Source organism: Amyelois transitella, chromosome W (genome assembly GCF_032362555.1).
Source record: "Amyelois transitella isolate CPQ chromosome W, ilAmyTran1.1, whole genome shotgun sequence".
NCBI lineage: Eukaryota > Metazoa > Arthropoda > Insecta > Lepidoptera > Pyralidae > Amyelois > Amyelois transitella.
This window is the reverse complement of record NC_083536.1, coordinates 6205374-6232736: the sequence shown is the minus strand read 5'-3', so window position 1 is coordinate 6232736 and position 27363 is coordinate 6205374. Positions and strand designations below refer to the sequence as shown.

At 41.9% G+C, this 27363-nt stretch overlaps 2 protein-coding genes across 2 annotated transcripts; both read left to right on the top strand.

Moving 5' to 3' along the window:
• Positions 1-353: 353 nt before the first annotated feature.
• On the top strand, positions 354-2548 carry LOC132904111 (uncharacterized). The gene is made up of 2 exons (XM_060954035.1): positions 354-1268; positions 1358-2548. The coding sequence occupies exons 1-2, from the start codon at positions 354-356 to the stop codon at positions 2546-2548; spliced, it is 2106 nt and encodes a 701-aa protein (XP_060810018.1).
• A 22510-nt stretch (positions 2549-25058) lies between these two features.
• On the top strand, positions 25059-27135 carry LOC106141487 (KRAB-A domain-containing protein 2). Its single transcript, XM_013343135.2, has one exon. The coding sequence runs from the start codon at positions 25372-25374 to the stop codon at positions 27133-27135; it is 1764 nt and encodes a 587-aa protein (XP_013198589.2). The 5' UTR covers positions 25059-25371.
• Positions 27136-27363: the final 228 nt, after the last annotated feature.

Here is a 27363-nt window from a genome sequence, read left to right as displayed (position 1 = left end):
GACACGGGACGGTGCACCCCGGGCGACAGCAAATAACTCCCCGATTGACGGGGTCTTGTTTGTTGCTGGCCAATGTCCCGCAAAAGCGGGGTCCCCTGTGGGGCCTTCGCGTGTGTATTGGTGGACGAGGTCTATAGACCCTCGCGTGTCGGGCGCCGCTCCCTCTTGTCTGCTTTCAGACGAGAGTGGATGTGGCGCAACTCTTCGCGCGGCGTTCCGGTTCCGGCCGGCGTCGGGCAACTCGTTACCCCAACTGATGGGGCCGAGGGTGCTGTGCTGTCATGGCCAGCGCCGCGAGGAAGAAAACCTCAATAAAAAATAACCCCAATCCCACGGTCGGGCGTGCCTAGGGGATGAATGGCGGGGGGGGAACCCCGTCCCGAGCGCCCAACATCACTTTCAGGGACCAAACCCTAGTAAAAAAGGACAAAAATGAAATGTCGCTTCTGAAGACTACACTACCCCAGGAGGGTACCGGCCGCTCCGCGGTCGGAGAATCCCTCCCCGCGTCCTCGGGCGCGGGCTGCCCCACCGTATCTGGGGGGGGCAAGAACCGACATAGGGACGTAAGTCCCTTAATTCTGACGCCGCAGCCAGAGGCTGGCTCACTTTCCGATGCGGAATGGGTGAGCGTAGAGAGTCTGTTCGAGGAGCAACCCCGGCAGCGGGCTCCAAAAAGGGGCCGTGAGGGGGATGATTGTGCCAGTGCAGAAATGCCGGCACCGAAAGCGCCCAAGGCGCCAACTATGAAGGCCGTGAAAGCGGCCAAAAAAGGTGGTCGGCCGAAGTCGACTTTGTCCGCTGACGCCCGTCGGGAGTTAGTGGCGGCAAAGCGCGACGAGGCCGAAAAGGTCAAAAAGGCGGAGACGCTGCAGGCGACATCGCCCGCAGACAAGGGCACCCTTGGGGACCAGGCCGCAACGAATATAAAAATTATTCGGGAAATTGCGGCCCATTCAGGGAACCTCAAGGGTACGTTTCAAAAGGGCCTGAAGGACGCTGCAGCGTCCCTAGAGAAGGTCATGTCGGCTCTGAGCTCCGGGTCGACAGGTGAGGAGACTGAGCGCCTGCGCGAAATCTGCGAGCGCATGGAAAATAAGATCTCCTCACTTGAGAAGGAAATGGCGGAGCTCAGAGCCGCCGTAGAAAGGGAGCGTCGGGCGGAATTCCGGCAGGAGAAGACTGAGGTGCTGCAGCGCCTCATTCTCACCACAATGGGTCCTGTGCTGGACGCCCGTTTTGAGGGCCTCCAGGACCGTCTCCTGCCGGTGAAACGTATGCGGCCCGCACTGGCGGCCGATAAACGCCGTACACCGGCAACCAGACTCCGGCAAGCCGTACTGCCGTATGGCGGAAGGCGCCCCCCCTACCGACCCCTGATCCTAAGCCCAGAAAGGGCAAAGGCAAACGGGGTAGGAAGGGAAAGGGCAAGAAAGGGAACTCTGCCCCTACGGCGCCTGAGCCGGTACCGTTGGCGACTCCACCACTGTCGTCACCGAGGTTGGCCAACTCTCCATCCTACGCAGCCGTAACGGCTGCGCCGGCGTCACGGCCACCCGCTCCGCCACCGGCTCCTGGGCCATCAGAAGTGCCCTGGAAGAAGGTGCCGGAGAAGGGCTCCAGGAGGAAGGCCGCCGCTGCCGCTGCCCCACCCCGGGGTAACCAGGCTGCAGCCAAAAAAGAGAAGGGTCCACAACCGCTCAAACTCCGCCCACCGCGGTCGGCTGCGGTTGTGATCAGGCTGCGGCCGGACGCGGAAAAGCGTGGAGCGACCTATGGTCAGGTCATGGATCTGGCCATGGGTAAAGTGGACCTCGGCGCCCTGGGTATACCCGGGGTCAAGTTTAAAAAGGCGGCTACCGGTGCCCGCATTTTAGAAATCGCGGGTACTGAGAAGGACGCAAAGGCCAACCTCCTGGCGTCCAAATTAAAGGAGGTCCTGGATCCCCAGGTAGCGGAAGTATCCAGGCCTCAGAAATACGCCGATTTGCGCATGCTGGAGCTGTGCGACTCTGCCACCCCAGCTGTGGTGTGTGGTGCGATCGCCCGGGCTGGTCAATGCCCCGAATCCGAAATCCGGGTCGGGGACATTCGGGAGGACCGCACGGGCGTTCGTACCGCCTTCGTCAGGTGTCCCATCGCGGCGGCCAAACGGCTGACCGCCAACGGCACCAGGCTTCTAGTCGGATGGGTTTCGGCGCAGGTAAAACTGCTGCCGGCTAGGCCCATGCAGTGCTTCCGCTGCCTAGAGACGGGTCATGTCTCGCAGCGGTGCACTGCCGAGTCCGACAGGAGCCTGCTGTGCGACAGGTGCGGCGAGCCGGGTCACAAGGCCGCGGCGTGCAACGCCGCCCCCAAGTGCATCTTGTGCGCGGGGGCAGGCAAACCGACGGGGCACCGCGTGGGGAGCAAAGCGTGCTCCAGCACGCGCCAAAACCAAAAAAGAAGGAGAGGTGGGAAGCGGGGTGCGTTCGCGGCTACGGCCCAGACGCAACCTGCTCGTGCGGCTCAGAGCGCCGAGGCGATGGAAACGGGGGCCTCTGAATAATTATGGCCCTCAAAGTTCTCCAGGCGAATATCAACCACTGCACTAGTGCACAGGACCTGTTGTGTCAGAGCATGGCGCAGTGGTTGATAGACGTGGCGGTGGTCTCTGAGCCGTACTTTGTCCCGCCCCGGGATAACTGGGTTCGGGACGAAGACAGCGCGGTGGCGATCGTGTCTTCGGCGAGCTCTTCGCCTCCTACATGTGTCGTGCCAGGTCATGGAGTGGTCTCAGCTCGTTTGGGTGACTTGGTTGTGGTTGGAGTTTATTTCTCGCCCAACCGTCCGCTCAACGAGTTCGAGTCATTCCTGACCCAGGTCGAGGCGCTGGTCCTGAGGAGTCACCCTCTCCCCGTGCTGGTTGCTGGAGATCTCAATGCCAAATCAACGGCATGGGGATCCCCTGCAACAGATGCGCGGGGTGCACTTATCGAGGAGTGGCTCATCACTAACGGGCTAGCGGTAGTGAATCGGGGGACGGCACCTACGTGCGTGCGATGGAACGGTAGCTCGCGACCGGACGTTACGTTCGCGAGCCCAGACCTAGCGCGCCGTGTCGAGGGCTGGAGCGTGTTGGAGGACGTGGAGACGCTCTCTGATCACCGTTACATACGGTTTGATCTCTCCGCGTCCTCGGTCGCTCCGAGCGGCCCAAGCCGAACTCCGAACGAGGCTGGCCCGAGGTGGCAGCTGAAGCGCCTCGACAAGGAGTTTCTCCGCGAGGCGGCCATTGTAAAAGGTTGGTCCCGTGCGCCGGTGAATGTGGTGGTAGAGGACGAGACCGAGTGGTTCCGGGGCGCGTTAGCAGAAATCTGCGATGCCTCGATGCCCCGGGCCAGTACTCGTCCTCCCAGAAGTTGGGTGTACTGGTGGTCGCCCGAGCTCTCGCGTCTGCGAGAAGCCTGTTTCAGGGCTAGACGCCAGTACGCCCGATACCGGAGGAGAAGGCGCAGGGACGAGTCCGAAGAGGCCGCCTTGTGCGCGACACTAGTGGAGGCGAAGAGATCGCTGAGGACAGCGATAGCATCCGCCAAGGAGGCAGCACGCGAGGAGCTGCTGGGTACCTTGGACCGCGATCCTTGGGGGCGCCCATATCGGCTGGTCCGGAATAAGCTCCGGCCGTACGCGGCCCCCCTGACGCGGACCTTGGATCCGCAGTTCCTCGGTGAGGTGGTGGCCGCTCTGTTCCCGCAGGGAGCGGCCTTTCAGCCCCCCAGTATGGCACCGCCACTGGCGGAAAGAAGCGAGGGCGTGGAGGCGATCCCGGAGGTGACCCGGGATGAGTTTGCTGCAGCCGTTACACGGCTGCGTGCGAAGAACGTCGCCCCGGGTCCTGATGGAGTTCCGGGTCGTGCCCTCGTCCTCGCTCTGGACGTTCTGGGGGAACGGCTGAGGGGGCTGTTCACAGCCTGTTTCGAGCAGGGAAGGTTTCCCGCGGCGTGGAAAGTGGGCCGACTAGTCCTACTGCAGAAGGAGGGACGTCCGGCGGATTCTCCGACCGGGTTCCGTCCCCTCGTCGTGCTCGATGAGGCCGGCAAATTGCTGGAAAGGGTCGTTGCTGACCGCCTCGTCGAGCACCTGGAGAGAGTCGGGCCGGACCTGGCGGATCGCCAATACGGGTTCCGCCGGAGGCGGTCGACGATTCACGCCGTGCTGAGGGTGAAGTCCTTGGCGCAGGATGCGGTTGCCCAGGGTGAGGTGGTCGTGGCGGTGTCTTTGGACATCGCCAACGCCTTTAACTCCCTCCCCTGGTCTCGCATTGTGGAGGCACTCCGATACCATGGGGTGCCGACCTACCTGCGTCGGGTCATCCAGGACTACCTCTCAGAGAGATGGATAATCTTCCCTGACCGAAACGGTTGGACGAAGAGTTCAATGACGCGCGGTGTTCCACAGGGTTCTGTCTTAGGACCGCTCCTGTGGAACATCGGTTACGATTGGGTGCTGCGGACGGTCACTCTGCCCTGGGTGAAGGTCGTCTGCTACGCGGACGACACACTCGTGACCGCCCGCGGCGCCACATATAGGGAGGCGTCATTGCTCGCCACTGCGGGAGTCGCTGAAGTGGTGCGCCGGATCCGTCGACTGGGTCTGGAGGTGGCTCTCCACAAATCCGAGGCGCTGTGCTTCCATGGCCCTCGGAGGAAGCCGCCTGCAGACGCCAGTCTGACGGTTGGAGGTGTTTCAATTGCCATCAAGCAATCGATGCGCTACCTGGGCATCGTTCTTGATGGCAGATGGAACTTCGGCGCCCACTTCGCGGAATTAGCGCCGCGCGTGACGACGGCGGCCGGAGCGCTGACTCGGCTCATGCCGAATCTGGGAGGTCCAGAAGCGTCCTGCAGGCGCTTGTACATGGGGGTCGTGCGATCAATAGCCCTTTACGGGGCCCCCGTATGGGCGGATGCGCTCTCTCGCCAAAACCTCGCCTCCCTGCGGAGGCCACAGAGGCTGATGGCGACAAGAGCCGCAAGGGGTTATCGCACGATCTCCTTTGAGGCAGCGTCTGTGCTGGCCGGTTCCATTCCCTGGGACCTAGAGGCGAAAACCCTCGCGTCGCTGTTCTTCTGGCGCGAGGAGGCCGTGGCCCAGGGTCACCGGTTGGCACCGAGGGAGATCGCAGGACGCCGCAATGAGCTGTGTCAGCGCTCCATTGAAGAGTGGTCCCAAAGGCTGGAGCAGCCGACTGCTGGGCGTAGAACCGTCGAGGCGGTCCGTCCGGTGTTAGGACAGTGGTTGGCGAGGCAGCACGGTAGCCTGACTTACCGTCTGACCCAGATGCTCTCCGGACATGGTTGTTTCGGAGGGTATCTGTGTCTGATCGGTCGGGAGCCGTCTGCTATCTGCCACCACTGTGACGGATGTGCTGACGAGGACGCCCAGCACACCTTGGAGGTTTGCCCAGCCTGGGACCAAGACAGCGCGGAGCTTCGCGCGGTCGTGGGGGACAACCTTTCCCTGCCGGCTGTCGTGAGACAGATGGTCGACAGCGAGAGGTCGTGGACAGCAGTGCAGACCTTTGCGGAGAGCGTCATGCTCCGCAAAGAGGCGGCGGAAAGGGTGAGAGAGGACACGTCCGACCTCCCCATACGCCGCCGGCGCACTGGGCGCAGGAGGCGGGCATACGCCCTGCACCTGCTGCCCCCACAATAAGGGCCGGTCGGGCGGCGGAAACGGGATTCCGTTGCCTGGCGAAACGGCCCTGGGTTGAAGGCGCGCTTGTGCCAGGCGCGCCCTCCCCTAGCGGGTAGAAGTGAAGGCCGACGGGTCACCCCGCTGGCCGCTCCGTGGAGAGCGGCCGAGCCGAGGCCGCCGTGGAAGCGGCCGCCGCGTCAGGAGTATGGGCGAGGGCAGCTCACACTCCTGGCAACGAAGCGGTAGGCGATGCATAATACCGTACCTGAATTCGACCCCTCGAGAAAAGAACAGACGATGACCATGTGGCTCCATAAAGTAAACGAGTGCTCAACTATTTATGGATGGACAGAAAAACAGCTAATACACTTTGCATTACCGAAACTACGTGGGGTTGCACAACGCTGGTATGAGGATTTATCTTCTGTCCTTTTCTCGTGGGAACAATGGCAAGAAAAATTACTAGCAGCATTTCCGTCGGAAGAGAATTATAAGCAAATGCTGAGCGATATGCTGGCCAAGCGTGCTAAGTTTGGTGACTCATTGGAAGCGTACTATTATGACAAAATTGCATTAATTAATAGGTGCGGTATAACTGGAAGAAGGGCCGTAGAATGTGTTTTACACGGGATTGATGACTGTTCTGTTAGGCTAGGCGCTGAAGCGGTGCAATACGAGGACCCTGATAGGCTTATAGCTTATTTAAGGAACGCTAGAAATAGTAAACCTTTGATTGACCGGAAATTTAAGAATCTACCAAATACTAGACCCCAAGATATGAAGTCGACAGCTAGGGGACCTCGCTCCTTAACTGTAAACAAGAGGGACACACCGCTGCTCAATGTACCCAACCAATAAAAAGGTGCGGTAGATGTCAAAAAATGGGTCACGATACCGAGCAGTGTTATTCAAAATTACCGTCTACTGCAGAAAAGTCAGTTTTGGCAGTATCAAATAATAACATAGGCAGTAAATATAATAAGACAATAGAAATTGACAATGTTTCTTTTCACGCTTTTATTGATTTTGGCAGCGAATGTTGCATGATTCGCATATCTGATTACAAAAGCATTCCAAACTATAGTGATTTTGACACTGAAGGACTACCATGTCTAAAAGGTTTTGGAAATTCGTCAGTTCAAGCGCTTGGTAAGCGTCAAGTCAGTATAGTTATTGATGAGGTAGAAGCTGAGGTAGAATTATTCGTTGTACCTGATGAAGTTATGACCATTCCAGTCATGATCGGACAATCATTCACAGAACTGCCTCACATACTTGTGTTTAAAACGAGTGAAAAACTACAACTATTACAGATTAGCGACGAAATAAGACATAATCCAAAGGTCAAACTTTTTTGTAGTAATGATGTGACATTATCTGGAGGCACATGTAGTAGAGGTGAATTCTTGTCCTAAAATGGTTGGTGAGGTATATGTAGAAGGCAGCTTTCGAATATTAATTAATGTAAGGTTCTCTGTCCCCTCGAGTTTATTTTATTTAAGTGAAAGAGGTATTGGCAGAATTTTAGTTAATGTTCCTTCAGATAAGACTGTTTCCTTTCCGAAGGGACATTTAATCGCTCGTGGGCGTATTGCAAGGGAAGAAAGTAACAACAACGGTACTGCCTCTAACCCGTCAGTTATGAAAGTATCTGAGACTGAGGGCAGTACAGGTATAGTTGGTAGTGACGTTAGAATCGGTGATAGGATCTCTGAGGAAGAAAAAAAACAATTGTTAGACCTTCTTAATAAATACCGAAAGTGTTTTGCATACAATTTGTCAGAGTTGGGCAAAACCACGGTAGGGGAAATGACAATAAGCTTAACTGATGATGGTCCAGTAGTTTACAGGCCATACAGGTTGTCTTGTTGTCTTTCAAAGAAAAGGAGGTTGTGCGGGATATGGTTACAGAGCTTCTAGACAATGGAATCGTACGGCCTTCTACCTCATTATACGCGAGCCCCATCGTCTTGGTACGAAAGAAAACTGGTGAATACAGGTTATGTATAGATTATCGTGCCCTCAATAAAAAGACTGTCAAGGAAAATTACCCTATACCACTAATAGATGACCAGCTGGATGTTCTAGCTGGTCATCAATTTTACAGTACGCTTGACTTGGCATCTGGCTACTACCAGGTCCCAATTCGAAATGAAGATGTGCAACAAACAGCGTTTGTGACGCCGGACGGTCATTTTGAGTTTACCCAAATGCCGTTTGGCCTTCCAAACGCTCCTGCGACCTTCCAACGCATTATGAACCAAGTGCTAGGTTCTGCGCGTCATAGAGAAGCTCTAGCGTACTTGGATGACGTCATAATTCCGGCAAAAGATTTCCCAGAAGGATTGAATAGACTAGAGAATGTATTAAAATTATTTCTGAATGCAGGACTAACTCTTAAAATGTCAAAATGTATGTTTTTTGGTAACAATGTCGATTACTTAGGGTTTGAAGTCTCTCGCGAGGGTATACGACCGGGATCTAAGAAGATCGAAGCTATAAAACGGTTCCCAACTCCAATAAATCAACATAATGTAAGGCAATTTTTAGGACTAGCTAGTTTTTTCCGGCGCTTTGTACCTGGGTTTTCTATTATAGCCAAGCCACATACACAATTGCTTAGAAAGAATGTAACATGGAGTTGGGGACCAGAACAAGAGAATGCTTTTCAGACTTTACAAGATAAATTGACTCAGAAGCCAATATTGGCCCTTTACGACCCAAAGGCCTTAACTGAGTTGCATACCGATGCTTGCAAAGTAGGTCTCGCGGGCATTCTTCTGCAGCGCAACACTGATGGTCTACTTTGCCCTGTTGCCTATTTTAGTAAACAGACTACCCCTGAGGAGCAGAATTACTCCTCTTATGATCTGGAAACTCTTGCCTGTGTCTTCTTTGCGTAAATTTAGAGTTTACTTAATTGGAATTAAGTTTAAGATAATTACAGACTGCAACTCCCTCCGCGCAACCTTCCAAAAACGCGATATGATACCACGAGTAGCAAGGTGGTGGGAGTTAATGCAAGAATTTCATTTTGATATCGAATATAGGGCCGGAGTTTCAATGGCACATGTTGACGCGCTTAGCCGTAACCCAGTTTCAAATAATTCAACGGATACATATCTTATTAGGAGTATCAATGAAGAGAGTTGGCTTATTACTGTACAAAACGCTGATTCAGAGATTCAAAGAATTATCAAAATTCTTGAGGATCCTAGCCTTGATGATCTCATTGATATAAAATCAAACTATAAAATTAAGAATTTAAAATTGTTTAGAATCACTCCACAAGGGGACCGTTGGGTAGTACCTAAAGGCGTTCGCTGGCAAGTGGTAAAATATAATCATGATGATATCGGACACTTTTCAGTAGACAAAACTCTTGAAAAGGTTAAAACATCTTACTGGTTCCCTAAAATGCGTTCTTTTATAAAAAAATATGTAACTTCGTGCCTAGAGTGCACTTATTCAAAATCATCTGGTGGTAAAAAGCCAAGACTTATGCACCCTATTCAAAAGGTTGATATCCCTTTTGACACTATACATATCGACCACGTTGGTCCGTTTGTGCGAAGTAGTAGAGGTAATATGCACATTTTAGTAGTGGTAGATGCTTATACTAAATATATCTATATGAAACCTGTTAGAAACACAAAATCTTACAACTCCATTAGAATTCTTCGGGAATATTTTGGTTTATTTGGTGTTCCACGGCGATTAATTTCGGATCGAGGTACCTCCTTTACTAGTACTAGCTTCAAAAGGTTTATGAATGAAAAAGGTATTAAGCATATACTCAATGCAGTCGCGACACCTAGGGCTAACGGGCAGGTAGAGCGGTATAACAAGGTAATAGTGGATGCACTAACCGCTAGTTCCATAGGAACTGCCGACAACAAATGGGATGATCACCTGCCGGAGGTTCAGTGGGGTATGAATAATACCTTTAACAAAGGTATCAACCGGACCCCTTCTGAAGCTTTGTTTGGAACAAGACCTGTCGGTTCAAGTGAGAGTAGGGTTTTGTCAGAGTTAGTCGAAGATACTAGACCTATTGATGAAACGGATACGAGTAGGACTGAAATGAGACAGGAGATCAATGAACATATTAAGTCTTGTCAACAAAGAGAAAAACGTACTTTTGATAGGAAACGTTGTCAACCCGTCAGTTATAAAGTTGGAGACCTGGTTAGAGTAGAACGACAGGTGCCAGCTTCTGGCCACAGCAAAAAGCTCGTACCTAAGCATCAGGGTCCTTACAGAATCACGGCCATTCTTGATCATGATCGCTTCCAAGTAGAAGACACTCCACTCACAAAAAAAAAGTGGTAGGCGTTTTTCTACCATTGTAGCTATCGATAAAATAAAGGCCTGGCATAGTTTTAACCGACCGCATGAACATGAGTTATTATCTTCCAGTGAGTCAACGGAAAATGAGTCAGCAGACTAATTGTAAAAATATACTTAAATATAAATTGTAATTGTATACGTTAGATATAATAACGATGAAAAGTGATTAATGGAATTCGGTATTTAATTTTATAATAGAATAATTAATTGTTATTTCTGTTAAAATGCACTTAAACATTATTTTTACACACATAGCTCAAATTATTAATTAAGAGTCCTGTATTATTATATATCTAACACACTACTAGGACAACCCTGGTCCTAACACACTACTAGGACAACCCTGGTCCTAACACACTACTAGGACAACCCTGGTCCTAACACACTACTAGGACAACCCTGGTCCTAACGCACTATTCGGACAACCCTGGTCCTAACACACTACCTAGTAAGTTACTTAATTGTGATAACCATGATCCCAATGAATTAATTAGTACCATGATTGTCAAAAATCTACTATGAAAGTAAAATAAATCGGTTAAAATATATGTACATATAACATGTTATTAAACAAAATTGTTTATTATAAATAAAATTTGAAACATATTGTTAGAATTGAAATTGATTAACATTACTTATATCCTATTAAAATATGTATGAGGTCATACAGGTTATATCAGATGGCCGACTGTCAGCAACACTGATATTTATAATTTAATTGATTTAAAATAATTGTAATAAATAATCTTTACTGTTAATATTAATAATTAAATGTAATTGATTATATAATATTTAAACATAATTTAATTTAAAAAGTTGTAAGTATTTGTTTTGACTAAAAAAAGAGAGGGGCGCATCAAAAGATGGCGCCCTCTTAGTGATCTGAAAAACACAAAAATGAGGCAGTCGTATGAAAAGTGACACAGTGGTTGGACGTGAATTAGTACTGTAAGAAATCAAGTGCCTTTAGTATAAGTGCTATTTTGTGAGCAAGATTAAAATATATGCTGTAAAAGTGAGTACCTTGTTTCTTTTAAAAACTAATCTTGGTAGTACATCTGAAAACTATAGTAACGTAGGCCTGATGTTGACAGTACATATATCCTTTATAAATAAATAAATCGGTTGAATAGTTTATGCGATAAAAATATTTTCTATTCATAACAAACAATATTATCTACATATGATGACTTGCTTTAGTAAAGAATTAGGCTAATAAAGTTGGAATTCTTTTTGTATATTATGAGCTATCAACTTGCTACTATTTGAATCTCTATTCTATCATAACCCTTACAGTTAAATGTGATCTTTCAGTCTTTTTAAATCTGTTAGCTCTGTCTACCCCTGATTAATGGTTACTAACATAGTTTACCCATTGTCAAAGACAACGACCAGGGTTGAAGACTTTTTTATGTTCAACCTACAATGTGTAATACAAGAAGAACAGCATCCGATGACCTCCCCCTTAATCACCTCTTACAATGCCCGCAGGCAGATATTGGGTGGTGTTTTTCTAGTCTGTCAGCACCACACGATTCCTGATATAAAATATTATTCTTGTACAGCAAATTATGTAGTCATTGTATTCGAATGCAATGATGACCCTCGTGACATAGTGGTTAACAAGTCTGCCCGAAACTTGAGGTCTCGGGTTCGATCACAACTGAATTAAGATATACATTTTTTTTACATTTAAGTATCTGAATCTGGGATTTATATATTCTGCTTACATTGTGATTCGATTTTATCTTCAGACCAAATGTTGGAGAATTTTAATAAATAAATTGATAGTTGACACTATTATCATCTTTACTTAGTACTCAAATTATAAAAATTAAAATATTAATACATGTATCGGTTTGAACTACGTATTTTTATTTAAATATAAACCTAACTTTTTTATCAAGTATTAAAAAATAATATATACCTTCATCGTTAGTTGTTAAGGTTAACATTAGTCTAAAATATTGATTATCAATAATTAAATTCAGAATCAACCTACGCTTGACCAATTTTTTTGATGAGCAAGTGATATTTTCTGTTTAAATAGTCGGGCAATGAAGAAAATTAAATTATTATTTGTGAGTGCTCCGGAACCGCTGCGCCAAAAGAACTGCTGTATAAATACTGCATATTTTTCATAAATTTGAAAAATGTTGGTAAGTATTAAATACGTATTTTCATCTTTGGTGAAATTTACATTTTTATTTTTCAGGTACCTACTTAAGAATGTATCAAAACTTAAAATTTTAATATCTTTTACAGGTCTGACTCAGAATTCGAAGCCTCGTCAGTGTTATCTGCTGTAGCTCCCCCAAAGAAAGCGAGCAAGAAAACGAGCCAGCGCAAAACCGTTGCTGCGAAGCAGACCCGAGACATATCGCCTTATCCAGAAATTGTTCGTAGCTTGGCTGCTGGATCGAAGCGCAAAGCTACGTCACCACCACCTGATTTTACCTCAACTAACAGGTAAATAATATAACTCCATTTTTTTTTTGTCACAAAAACATCAATTTACATTTTGTACATCATTACTTTATTAATTTATTTTCTTGTTAAGGGAAAATGCTTATCTTCATGCGGAACGTATAGAAGCCGGTCAAGGCTTGTTAACTCAACACAATTTTTCCTATGTCTCTTACTTGCAAAAAATAATTATTAAAATATATTAAAAAAATAAAAATATTTTTTATTTTTACAGAACAAAAAAGAACATTTTTAACATCCTCCAAGCTGAGGAAGCCGGTTGCAGCAAACCAAGGAATCGCGGTGGAGAAGTAACGTCAAGTTTCTCCAGCAAAGTTTCGACGGGGACCTCTCGACGTGCTTTGAAGACCGAGGGTGATTATTTTGTGGATCTTAAGGTCTACAAAACACAGGATTACGTGAACAACCCTGCTGATGCTCGTTATAAAAAGGCTCTTATAACGGTGAAACTACAGTGTGATGAATCCACAGTGATGAATCCACAAAGTCTTAGGAATCACTACAAGCCTTCCTCGGACGAGCTTGGAGTCTATTTGAGGAGGTAGAACCCGTGTACTATAGTCACAAGGTTAATTTTAAGTAAAAAAATAAGACTCCTTCCTTCGGCATAAATTACCTATTACTTTTGTGTTAATTTTCGTCTTAAATGTTTTCAATGTAAATAGTGTAATAAGTAATAAATCATTAATTATTTCTTTATTTTGGATTCAAGTTTCATCAAAAAATCCTTTACCATGCCTTTCTGTACTGTGTGTAACTCATCTATACGCAATAAATCATGGGTTGGTCATTTGAGAAGCAATTTACATAAAAAGAATAATCATACTATAAAATATGATGATGGTATAGAAATGGTCAGCACTGCATTTCGAAATCGTATTTTAACTTATAAGATAATAGCGAATTCTGAATCTCAATCATCCTCTTTAGATGTATTTTTTAATGAAATTCATGATAAGTTAAAATCGCTTTTAGATAAATACCTGGGACAACACACGTGTGTGAAAGTGAATTTTGAATTATTTGGTACATTCGTACAATTCAAAGATAACTCGCAATCAGTTAAGTCATTTATTACCAAAAACAAAATATTATATTTTGATTATGATTTCAACAAATTGTATTTAGAGACAGTTTTGAAATTTAAAAAAAGTATTGAGGAATTCGAACATCGCGACAGTGGGTGGTCATTTTTATATGGAGGTCAATCTTAATAAATACCAACCTCTAGCCGGTTCCAGTTTTATAAGTTTACCTAAATCAATTCAATCTAAAAAAGCATGTTTAAATATTATAAATAAGGATCAGTATTGCTTTTTATGCGCGACAGCAGCTTTATATCCAACCAAGAAACGGCCTAACAGTCATATCCACATTTTTACGATCTTTTTGATACAAGCGGTATGTCATTTCCTGTTACTTTTCATGACATAAAAAAAGTTTTTGAAAAAAATAACTCAAATATTAAGTTTATCATATATGATTTAAAAAATAACAAATCTATTGTAGGCCCTTTATACAAATCAGAAATGGATAGGAACAGAAATTTCAAAATTATTCATTTACTCTTTTTAGAAAATAAAAATACCTCTCATTATTGTTTAATAAAAGACTGTTCTAGACTTTTTAGAAGTCAAATCACATCACATCACGGTAAGGTTTATTTTTGTGATTTTTGTTTACTAAATTTTGGGACTTTAGAAGAAGTTGACACTCATCCATGTGGAGGTGTAGTGACCGTTTTGCCTAACAACGGGTCACTGATACAATTTAAAAATTATGAGCGTAAACAAAATATGCCCTTTTGTATTTATGCTGATTTTGAATCAATGCTCCAAACTAACGCTGACATAAGCTGCTCTTCTAATAACACTATGACTTTGAACAAACACATACCTATAGCGTTTGCATACCATATTGTTTGTTGTGACAATACTGACTATAATAGTTACGTATCATACCGAGGCCCAGATTGTGCTAGAAGGTTTGTAGAGTCTATTATCAAAGACGTAAAGAAAATATATAATATAGTTAACGAACCAGTCCCAATAATATTTACTGATGATGATGAAACGGAGTTTATCAAAGCAACTCGCTGCCATATTTGTAACAACTTTGTATTTTCGGACCGGGTACGCGACCATTGTCATGTTACCGGTCGCTACAGAGGACCTGCCCACCCACAATGCAATTTGCAATTTAAACGTCCCTCGTTTGTACCCATCTTTTTCCACAACCTAGCCGGTTATGACTGTCACTTATTCATTAAAGCTTTGGCTGAAGTTCCTGGTGACATAAAAATTATACCCAAAACTAAAGAAAACTATGTTTCATTCACCAAATTTGTACCGGTTTCAAATGATCAGTTTTATCAGCTTCGTTTTGTTGATTCATTTAAATTTCTAGCTACAAGCTTACGTATATTATCAGACACTTTGAAACCAGATGACTTTAAATACTATAAAAAAATTTACCCCTGTGATGAGAAATTTCAGTTACTTACTCGTAAAGGTGTATATCCGTACGAGTACATGAGCTCATGGGAACGTTATCAAGAAAGTCAACTTCCACCAAAAGAATTATTTTACAGTTCGCTGAATGACGAACATATCTCCGATGAGGATTACAGGCATGCGCATTTAATTTGGTCAGTTAACCTTTAAAATTTCTGACCTAGGTTCATATACGGATCTCTATTTGAAAACTGATGTGCTATTACTATCAGATACTATACAATTTTCGTCGGACTTGCAAAACAGCATTATCAGTTGGATCCAGCATTTTATTTGACCGCACCTAGTCTATCTTTTGATGCAATGTTGCTTAAAACAGGCGTTCAGTAAGAGCTTATCAATGATTTATCTATGATTCGAATGTTACAACAGGGCATTCGCGGCGGTGTGCGCCTATGTCCCAATAGACATGCTAAAGCAAATAATTCTTTCTTACCTGATTACAAACCCTTAGAGCCTACATCGTATATTACTTATATCGACTGCAACAATTTATATGGGTTCAGTATGTGTCAATATTTACCATTATCCAATTTTAGGTTTCTTAATCAAAATGAAATCAATACATTGGATATAATTCAAGTAGAAAATGATGCTGACTATGGGTTTATACTAGAGGTAGACCTAGTTTATCCTAAGCACTTGCATAATTTACATAATGATTTACCTTTTTGTCCAGAAAAATGCATTCCACCTGGTGGTAAAAATCACAAACTCATTCCGAATTTATATGATAAATTTTATTATGTAATTCATTACATTCATTTAAAAACTTGTTTAAAACATGGACTGATTTTGAAAAAAATACATAGGGTAATAACATTTAGACAAAGACCGTATTTAAAACAATATATTGATTTGAATACTACTTTAAGACAAAAAAGTTCATCCGCTTTTGAACAAGATGTTTTTAAACTGTTGAACAATAGCGTTTTTGGAAAAACTTTAGAAAACAATGAGAAGCGAGTTAATGTGCACCTGGTTAATCAGTGGGATGATAATGAAAATCTTACTAAAAAAAGAAATTGTGCTCAAAAACTTATCGCACGTCCAAATTTCCACAGTGCAACAGTTTTTTCTGATAATTTAGTAGCTGTTCAATTAAACCCTGAAGAAATTATTTTGAACAAACCCATTTACATTGGTTTTACTGTTTTAGAACTTTCTAAAAGTCATATGTATGATTTTCATTACTCAGTTATACAACCCCATTACAAAAGTCATGTTAAGATGTGTTACATTGATACAGATAGTTTTATATATCATATACAAACAAATAACTTTTATTATGATTTAAAAAAATACTTTTTACATTATTTTGATACTAGTAATTGTGAAAGTAATGAATATAGTTTACCAATTCAAAATAAAAAAGTTCCTGGTCTATTTAAACTTGAAATGGGGACTAAAGTTATAACCGAATTTGTTGGACTTCGATCGAAGTTATATTGTATTAAAACCACCAATAGCACAATAAAAAAAGCAAAAGGAATTAAGAGAAACATTGTGCGTGATTTTAATGTATCGGATTATGAAAAATCTCTGCATGAAGGTAACGTAATTCGTAAAACAAATATTTTATTTAAATCAATTCAACATGAATTATTTACATGTGCCATAAATAAAATTGCTTTATCAGCTGATGATGATAAGAGAGCCATATCAAAGAATAAGATTTCGACTAAAGCATGGGGGCACACAAGTATATTTAATTTTTAACAGGTTTTGAAAATGGATACTTATTTGTTAAATTTAAATGTTTTAAAAAAACTTACATATTTGTAACATATTTCATATTTTGTTTATATTCTAAGTCAGAAAATGTCTGTATTGTTTGTAAATATGTAGGAAAAAGAATAAAATCTATATATATAAAACTCTTCCGTTACTGAGTGACTGACTGACAGACAACGCACAGTCGAAACTACTGGTCGTAGACAGCTGAAATTTGGAATGTAGGTTCCTTGGGATATGTAGGGGAGCACTAAGAAAGGATTTTTGGAAATTCAACCCCCAAGGGGGGGAAAAGGGGTAAAAACGTTTCTATGAAAAATCTTATTCCTTGGGTTTATAAACTTGAAACTTGGCATGAACACGTACATAGGCAAGTAAATATGTTTGACATTATAAGTTTTTTCAAACTACCCTCCAATCGTGATTTAGGGGGTGCGATTGGGTGACTGATTTATTAACGCACAGCCGAAACCGCTCGGTATAGGAGTCTGAGATTTTGAACAGAGGTTCCTTTAGTAACATAAGTGAGCACTAAGAAGGGATTTTTGAAATGTCAACCCCCAAGGGGGGGAAACGGGATAAACTGAGCCGGGGCTGCGGAAAAGTTCTAACGAGATACCGTGGCCCCGGAACGCAAAGGGCAACTGAAGGAACGAGGTGGGTTTTAGTCAGTAAAAGTCTGACACTCCCTTCCGTTCCACCCAGAGCGGGAGAGAGGTCATTTGATGATTTCCCATCCTTAAAAAAAAGACTTTGTATGAAAACTTTCAGTCGTCTCTTTAACATACATAATAACATACATAATTATGTACATACATGCATAACATTAATAACATCACGCCTTTAAATCCCTATTTTGTGTTAACACTACCCATACAAACAGCTAAAAGGAAACAAGTGAAGAGACGAAATTTGTCCGCATCCATTTTCACCTAAATTCTTAACGTTAATGAGATTTACTTTTTATTATCAGGTCAACCTAATAGCCTCACATGTACGTATAACTTCGTAAGAATTTTCTTTCAACTCCTAACCGTTGAGGAGTTGTACCTTCCATCATCAGCTCATTCACATGGGATGATGACTATCAGACGCAAATACTTAAACAGAAGGAAATCCTGTAAGGCCTCTTCGTCCTATAAATCCTGTTTTTTTTTTCTTTTGAGACGATGATTTTGTCTCGCTTTACTTTTTCTATATAGATTTGTATGTATACTAATATTATAAAGAGGAACAATCTATTTTTTTATAAGTTTGTTTGTTTTCACATGTAATCGATAAACTCCGAAACTACTGAATCGATTTCAAACATTCACCATTAGAAAGCTACATCATCCCTGAGTAACACAGGCTATATTTAATTCCAGTTGTAACAAGATTTCAGCCTGTGGAAGAAAAAGCCCTGTCGAGATCATTAAAAAACGCTATATATAACCGAATTACACGTGAGCGAAGCCGCGGGCGGAAAGCTAGTGGGTATAATAAAATAATAAATTGTTTTATTAATTCATATTTTTAAAATAAAAAGTTTTATAAAGAAACTAATGACGAAAGAATACTATGAACATGCTCACAAGGGATAAATTACATAAATTGAGCCCTACAGTAAGTTGTAAACTTGAGTCGCAAAATAATAACTCAACAATACTATATTTTGTTGATTCACGTATAGAAAACCATACTCGGGACAAACTGAAAAAAAAGATCGTTTTACATCTTGACCCGGTCGGAGATCGAACCCGAGGTCTCCGTGTCTCAGTTCAGCTTGATAACCGCTGAGCCACGGAGCTCGTCAAACCGCTGTGTGGACGAAGCGTTCTGTGCATGTATTTTTTGTTCATTGTAATAAATTTTATTGATATACCTTGGTATCTAATTACAATATGAATGAACGTGTTCTAACGTGAATAGTAATTTGAACGACTATGACACAAAACATTTTAGCAAGGACAAAATCGCGCCGCGCATTTTTATTTGAGTGCAGTGCGCAAACTGTATGTGACATGTATCACTTTTGTACGATCAAGCGCATAGTCCACACCACAGGACGTTGCTTCCAATAAATTTAAGTATTTAAAAACTAAAACAATGGTAAGTTGCTTTATATATTTAATTGTTTCTTATAGATATAGGATTGATTTAATGTTATTCTAAATTTATGTTTTTTTACAGACGCCGCAATACGTAGATGATGTGACTGCGAATTCAGATAATGAAACATTTATTCCCGATTCTTTTGAACATGCTCAACGTCTATCAGATGGATTGACTGAGGAATTAATTAAAATACAAGCTTTCGAAAAATCAAAAGCAAAGGCGCGTGAACAGAAGGTACCAAAAAAATTCTTTCTTTATTATTAACTAGCTTTTGCCCGCGGCTTCGCCTGCGTTAATTTCGCTTCCATAAAAAGATTGCTTAGATAAAGAGCCTTGCATTGACATAAACTAATATTATGCAAAAAAAATAGATATACCTACGTGAGTGCGTGTTTGAGGATGCTATTCAATCACGCAAATTCTACTGGATGGATTTTGATGAAACTTACGTACCCGGGAAGAATAATGCCTGGAATAGAACATAGTTTATTTGTCCTACAAAAGCAAAGTCCCGGGGCGGAGGTGTTAAAAAACTAATAAATTCTAAAGACAAAAAAAGGAAATTGTAATACTAGAGAGTTAAAGTATCTCTTTGTATACAACATTTGCTGTCTTGCCCATTGGAGACATCACAAATAAACTGTCACAGCTAGTGACCCGCGAGCAAGCGACGTAGAACTGTCCGTGTGAGAAGCAATTCGTCCTGAGATCGACTCCGGCTGCTCCAAGCGTTTGACCTTGCGATTTGTTAATTGTCATCGCGAAACATAGCCACTGGAAACTGCACACGCTTAAATTAAAATGGAAAGTTGTTGGGAATGAGGGGAATGCGCAGTATAAAAACAATTTCACCAGCTGCACAACCAGTAAGTATTTCAGCTTCTATAATATTGTTCTGAAGCGACATTACTTTAAGACGAATCCCATTATAAAGTTTCGGCGGGGTTAAGTTGCGTAGCAACATAATTGGAATGCCTACTTTTAGTGCAATTGTATGCGCGGGCAGTCCAGATGCCGAAAGTGAATAAAGGAACTCTACCGGATAAGTTGTAGCATCGGTACTATCTAAAACTGTATTTATGGATTGATATACCACCTCGCTCCCATCAATTTTTTCCAAAATACTTAAATTAATAGCAGCTGCTTGCTCATTTTTGGGTGTTAGGATTGCTCGCTCGTATATCCAAGAATCCTCGTGATGAATTATTTGAGATAGGTTTGAGATATAAACGAAATGAATAAGTTCCTCCACCGAAGTAACTACTTGACAGAGGTTCTCTGGCAGAGTCACCAATCCGTTTAATTCAGGCAACGTACCATAACCGATTTTTAATAACACATCTGAGAATTCTTGCGCTCGAGGATTACCACCCATATTCTCCCATATTACGTGTTAGACTTAATTTCCTAACCTGAGGCCAGAGTATGGAACGTTTGAGACATGCGCTTAATTCATCAGCTCTAGTACCTCTGCTTATGACGGGTAGAGTCTGGTGGAAATCACCACAAAATAATACAGTGGTACCTCCCATAATGTGATTGTTTCGCCGGATATTTTTAAGCGTACGGTCGACTGCTTCCACTGCTTTTTTATGAGCCATGGTGCATTCGTCCCAAACGATTAGGCTACATTCTGCGAGTATTTTTGCTTTGTCGCTGTTCCGCGACACTGCACTGCACAAACTGGAGTCTCATTTATATCCAGGTCCAAAGGGATCTTGAACATAGTGTGCGCTGTTTTCCCTCTAGGTAATAAGGTGGCAGCTATCCCCGAAGACGCAACAGCTAACGCTATCTTTCCTTGCCTTCTGACCTCAGCCATTGCAATAGCGTCATAACTTGTATCTGCTGAATATTTGCGACTCACTTGTGGATCGTCCGAGGTTTCCTGTGGTTCCGAAAGACCGTAGTGACTCAAAGAATGGCCATCAATTGATAAGACAACATCTTAAAGCGAACAAAGGCAATGATTGATAACTCTTTCATCAGATACAGTTACATTATCTCCATAAGAATTTTTAATTAACTAAAAAATTTGCCAGCGGCTACAATCGTGTTATTTCTTAAATTCTCAAGAGGCGCCATCTCGTATCGGGTGGTCAAAAAATAAATATCTAAACCAAGGGAACTAAATAAACAAAGCAAATTGAATTGAATAAAATGCTATTTTTTTATAATTTTTTTTAATCATTATCCATACATATAATAATTAATTAATTATAGCTTATATCGATTCAAAAATGACAAAATTCCATACAAACTTGCACCCCTATTTCATCCCCTTGGGATAGAATTTCAGGATAAAAAGTAGCCTATATTCTAATCCAGGTTACTAACTATATCTGTGCCTAATTTCGTTCAGATCCGTTCGGTAGATTTTGCGTGATGCGCGTACAAACATACAGACAGACAGACGGACAAACAGACAGACAGACAGACAAAAATTCTAAAAAAAATTGTTTTGGCTTCTACTGACCCTAAAAATACCCCTTATAAATTTTTTTCTTAAATATCTTCAATGTACAGACAAAGTTCAGTTACAGTTTTATTATATGTATGGATTACTTTTTATTATTGCTTACTAGCTTTTGCCCGCGGCTTCGCCTGCGTTAATTTCGCTTCCATAAAAAGATTGCTTAGATAAAGAGCCTTGCATTGACATAAACTAATATTATGCAAAAAAAAATAGATGTACCTACGTGAGTGCGTGTTTGAGGATGCTATTCAATCACGCAAATTCTACTGGATGGATTTTGATGAAACTTACGTACCCGGGAAGAATAATGCCTGGAATAGAACATAATTTATTTGTCCTACAAAAGCAAAGTCCCGGGGCGGAGGTGTTAAAAAACTAATAAATTCTAAAGACAAAAAAAGGAAATTGTAATAATAGAGAGTTAAAGTATCTCTTTGTATACAACATTTGCTGTCTTGCCCATTGGAGACATCACAAATAAACTGTCACAGCTAGTGACCCGCGAGCAAGCGACGAAGAACTGTCCGTGTGAGAAGCAATTCGTCCTGAGGTCGACTCCGGCTGCTCCAAGCGTTTGACCTTGCGATTTGTTAATTGTCATCGCGAAACATAGCCACTGGAAACTGCACACGCTTAAATTGAAATGGAAAGTTGTTGGGAATGAGGGGAATGCGCAGTATAAAAACAATTTCACCAGCTGCACAACCAGTAAGTATTTCAGCTTCTATAATATTGTTCTGAAGCGACATTACTTTAAGACGAATCCCATTACAAAGTTTCGGCGGGGTTAAGTTGCGTAGCAACATAATTGGAATGCCTACGTTAAGTGCAATTGTATGCGCGGGCAGTCCAGATGCCGAAAGTGAATAAAGGAACTCTACCGGATAAGTTGTAGCATCGGTACTATCTAAAACTGTATTTATGGATTGATATACCATCTCGCTCCCATCAATTTTTTCCAAAATACTTAAATTAATAGCAGCTGCTTGCTCATTTTTGGGTGTTAGGATTGCTCGCTCGTATATCCAAGAATCCTCGTGATGAATTATTTGAGATAGGTTTGAGATATAAACGAAATGAATAAGTTCCTCCACCGAAGTAACTACTTGACAGAGGTTCTCTGGCAGAGTCACCAATCCGTTCGATTCAGGCAACGTACCATAACCGATTTTTAATAACACATTTGAGAATTCTTGCGCTCGAGGATTACCACCCATATTCTTCCATATTACGTGTTAGACTTAACTTCCTAACCTGAGGCCAGAGTATGGAACGTTTGAGACATGCGCTTACTTCATCAGCTCTAGTACCTCGGCTTATGACGGGTAGAGTCTGGTGGAAATCACCACAAAATAATACAGTGGTACCTCCCATAATGTGATTGTTTCGCCGGATATTTTTAAGCGTACGGTCGACTGCTTCCACTGCTTTTTTATGAGCCATGGTGCATTCGCCCCAAACGATTAGGCTACATTCTGCTAGTAAATTTGCTTTGTCGCTGTTCCGCGACACTGCACTGCACAAACTGGAGTCTCATTTATATCCAGGTCCAAAGGGATCTTGAACATAGTGTGCGCTGTTTTCCCTCTAGGTAATAAGGTGGCAGCTATCCCCGAAGACGCAACAGCTAACGCTATCTTTCCTTGCCTTCTGACCTCAGCCAGTAATAAGCGAGTCAAAAAGGGTTTTGCCTGTACCACCGGGCGCGTCAAGGAAAATTGTTTCACCCTGCTCTTCGTTAACACTTCGCAATACGTTGTCAAACACAGACCTTTGCTCATCGGAAATCATCCCAATACCATTATTTACGATCTCAGCCATTGCAACAGCGTCATAACTTGTATCTGCTGAATATTTGCGACTCACTTGTGGATCGTCAGAGGTTTCCTGTGGTTCCGGAAGACCGTAGTGACTCAAAGAATGGCCATCAATTGATAAGACAACATCTTGAAGCGAACAAAGGCAATGATTGATAACTCTTTCATCAGATACAGTTACATTATCTCCATAAGAATTTTTAATTAATTAAAAAATTTGCCAGCGACTACAATCGTGTTATTTCTTAAATTCTCATGAGGCGCCATCTCGTATCGGGTGGTCAAAAAATAAATATCTAAACCACGGGAACTAAATAAACAAAGCAAATTGATTTGAATAAAATGCTATTTTTTATATTTTTTTTTTAATCATTATCCATACATATAATAATTAATTATTTATAGCTTTTTATATCGATTCAAAAATGACAAAGTTCTATAAAAACTTGCACCCCCTATTTCATCCCCTTGGGATAGAATTTCAGGATAAAAAGTAGCCTATATTCTAATCCAGGTTACTAACTATATCTGTGCCGAATTTCGTTCAGATCCGTTCGGTAGATTTTGCGTGATGCGCGTACAAACATACAGACAGACAGACGGACAGACAGACAGACAGACAGACAAAAATTCTAAAAAAAATTGTTTTGGCTTCTACTGATCCTAAAAAGACCCCTTATAAATTTTTTTCTTAAATATCTTCAATGTACAGATGTACAGACAAAGTTCAGTTACAGTTTTATTATATGTATGGATGTATGGATAAACATGAATTATTTACATGTGCCGTAAATAAAATTGCTTTATCAGCTGATGATGATAAGAGAGCCATATCAAAGAATAAGATTTCGACTAAAGCATGGGGGCACACAAGTATATTTAATTTTTAACAGGTTTTGAAAATGGATACTTATTTGTTAAATTTAAATGTTTTAAAAAAACATACATATTTGTAACATATTTCATATTTTGTTTATATTCTAAGTCAGAAAATGTCTTAATGTTTGTAAATATGTAGGAAAAAGAATAAAATGGGTATAATAAAAAAAAAAAATTGTTTTATTAATTCATATGTGTTATTAAAAATTGGTTACGTTGCCTGAATCGAACGGATTGGTGACTCTGCCAGAGAACCTCTGTCAAGTAGTTACTTCGGTGGAGGAACTTATTCATTTCGTTTATATCTCAAACCTATCTCAAATAATTCATCACGAGGATTCTTGGATATGCGAGCGAGCAATCCTAACACCCAAAAATGAGCAAGCAGCTATTAATTTAAGTATTTTGGAAAAAATTGATGGGAGCGAGGTGGTATATCAATCCATAAATACAGTTTTAGATAGTACCGATGCTACAACTTATCCGGTAGAGTTCCTTTATTCACTTTCGGCATCTGGACTGCCCGCGCATACAATTGCACTAAAAGTAGGCATTCCAATTATGTTGCTACGCAACTTAACCCCGCCGAAACTTTGTAATAGGATTCGTCTTAAAGTGATGTCGCTTCAGAACAATATTATAGAAGCTGAAATACTTACTGGTTGTGCAGCTGGTGAAATTGTTTTTATACTGCGCATTCCCCTCATTCCCAACAACTTTCCATTTCAATTTAAGCGTGTACAGTTTCCAGTGGCTATATGTTTCGCGATGACAATTAACAAATCGCAAGGTCAAACGCTTGGAGCAGCCGGAGTCGACCTCAGGACGAATTGCTTTTCACACGGACAGTTCTACGTCGCTTGCTCGCGGGTCACTAGCTGTGACAGTTTATTTGTGATGTCTCCAATGGGCAAGACAGCAAATGTTGTATATGTTACTGTAAAAGCCCGAACTGTGGTAAATCCTAAGATTTTCCGGTGAAACCTAAGATTTACCGGTAAAACCTAAGATTTACCGGTAAAACCTAAGATTTACCAACTTTCCATGGTAAAAGTCCGAACGTTCTTTTATTTCGAACTTTTACCACCATGTAATTGGTAAATCTCAGGATTTACCATAATGCCACGGTAAAAGTTGATAAAGACATGTCATAACGTGTTCAGCGCATCATCTCGTCGGTACTCGTGGGCAGTCGGTAATTCCCCGCTAGCCGTACCGCCCCCGCGTGCCCCGCGTCTCCGTTCGCTCGCCTCAGTCGGTCGTTTGACAAGTTTGAACGCGCACGTTAATTTAATTTCTGTTTGTGTTTTATATATCCAAATGTAATTTATGAATCAAAATGAGTGTAAAACATAGATTTTATGAAATAATGGACAAGATCGTGGCAAGCAAGAAGGACAATAACTTTTATCTCGATAGGGATAAATACGCCAAGTGTTTAGAGGAAGTAAAAACTGCAAAGAACGTGAAAAATAAGAAAGCTGTGCATTACAGGCGTATTAAGCGCTATGATATTTTGACTATAGGCGGTGAAGAAAAGCTAATTGCGCCAATAAAGGAAGAAAATGGAGAAATCAAGTATTACGTTTGTTATGACGACATATTTAATATCCTCGAAGAAACGCATCTTGCTGTTGGACACGGTGGAAGGACTAGGATGCTAAAGGAATGTAGCCGCAAGTATAGAAATATTACAGTTGAGGCTATCATGACATATTTGAAGCTATGTCAACCTTGTCAAAAGAAACAGAAGACTTTGAAGAAGGGCATTGTCATCAAGCCTATACTTCATAGTGAAATGAACTCACGTTGTCAAGTAGATCTCATAGACCTACAAACCAACCCTGACGGAAATTATAAATTCATATTAGTTTATCAAGACCATCTCACTAAATTTGTGATCCTTCGTGCACTTCAAACTAAACGCGCTGCAGAAGTTGCATATCATCTCTTGGATATTTTCACCACTTTTGGAGCGCCAAATATCCTTCATTCCGATAATGGTCGGGAGTTTTGTAACCATATAATTGAAAATGTATGCTCTATGTGGCCAGATGTTAAAATTGTACACGGAAAACCAAGACACAGTCAGAGTCAAGGATCAGTAGAGCGTGCCAATCAAGACATTGAAAATATGCTCAGTACGTGGATGGAAACCAATCAGTTGTCAAAGTGGTCAGAGGGCTTGAAATTCATCCAGGCAATGAAAAACAGAGCATATCACGAGGGAATCAAATGCTCGCCCTACGAAGCAATGTTTGGTTGTCCAATGAAAGTGGGCATTGCATCGTCAGCAATTCCAAAAGGTATGATTGGACTTTTAAGATCTGAAGAAGATTTAGAGAATTTGTTGCATACGCAAGAAAATACGGAACAAAATACTAACGACGAAAATATTATAATTGAACAGGACAAGGAAGACAACGTTGTTGAAAATCAGTCAGAAGAGAACATAAACAGTGAAAGTGCGAGGAACAAAACACAAGAATGCGAAATGATTGAAATAGAAATGGAAAATCAAATAACCATTGATGCCAATGTAACGATTCAGAGACTCGGTTCTGAGACAAATTCAGAGAAAGAAAACGAAACTCAATCTGAAGAAGATCCAATACCAAAGAAGATAGAATCTGTCCAGAGAATAAGAACAAAGGCAAAATTGAATTTGGAAACCCAAGCTGAAAAAATGAAAGCTAAGTCGTCTGATAAATATCCAAATGTGAAACTTGGCCAAAATGTAAGACTGAAAGTACCGGACATTGTCAGAGCTAAAACTGACCCGAAAAGCATCATTGCAGTTGTAATAGATGTAAAGGACAACGAGTTTTACCAACTAGGTACCAATATTGGAGTACTAAAACAGCTTTACACACAGAATCAGTTTACCTCATGCTCTGGAGATTTTATTACGATAGAAGATGTTGTTAAAGAGAAAGAAGTGAGTCTTCGCGAAGTTGTTGGAAAATTGTCTTTGACTGGAGGACAAGGATTCAAAAAATGTAACTGTCTCAAAAAATGCTTGTCGAAGAAATGCGCTTGCAAGTCATCAGGATTACTTTGTAATTCTAAGTGCCACAATAGCACTCCGTGTTGTAACAAATAATATTTTTCTTAGGTACTTAGTACCTACTAATTAATGACGATTGTCTTTTTTTTCAACTTTGTTCCTTAAAATACCAAATTATAAGAATCATACCGATTTAGTGAGATTTAATTAGCCAACTTAAGCGTTATGTTTGTGAGAAGATATTTTATTTTTGTAATTTAAATACATAATTATGTAAGATTCATAAATACATGCCTATTATAATGCTAAAGGTAGAAATAAATG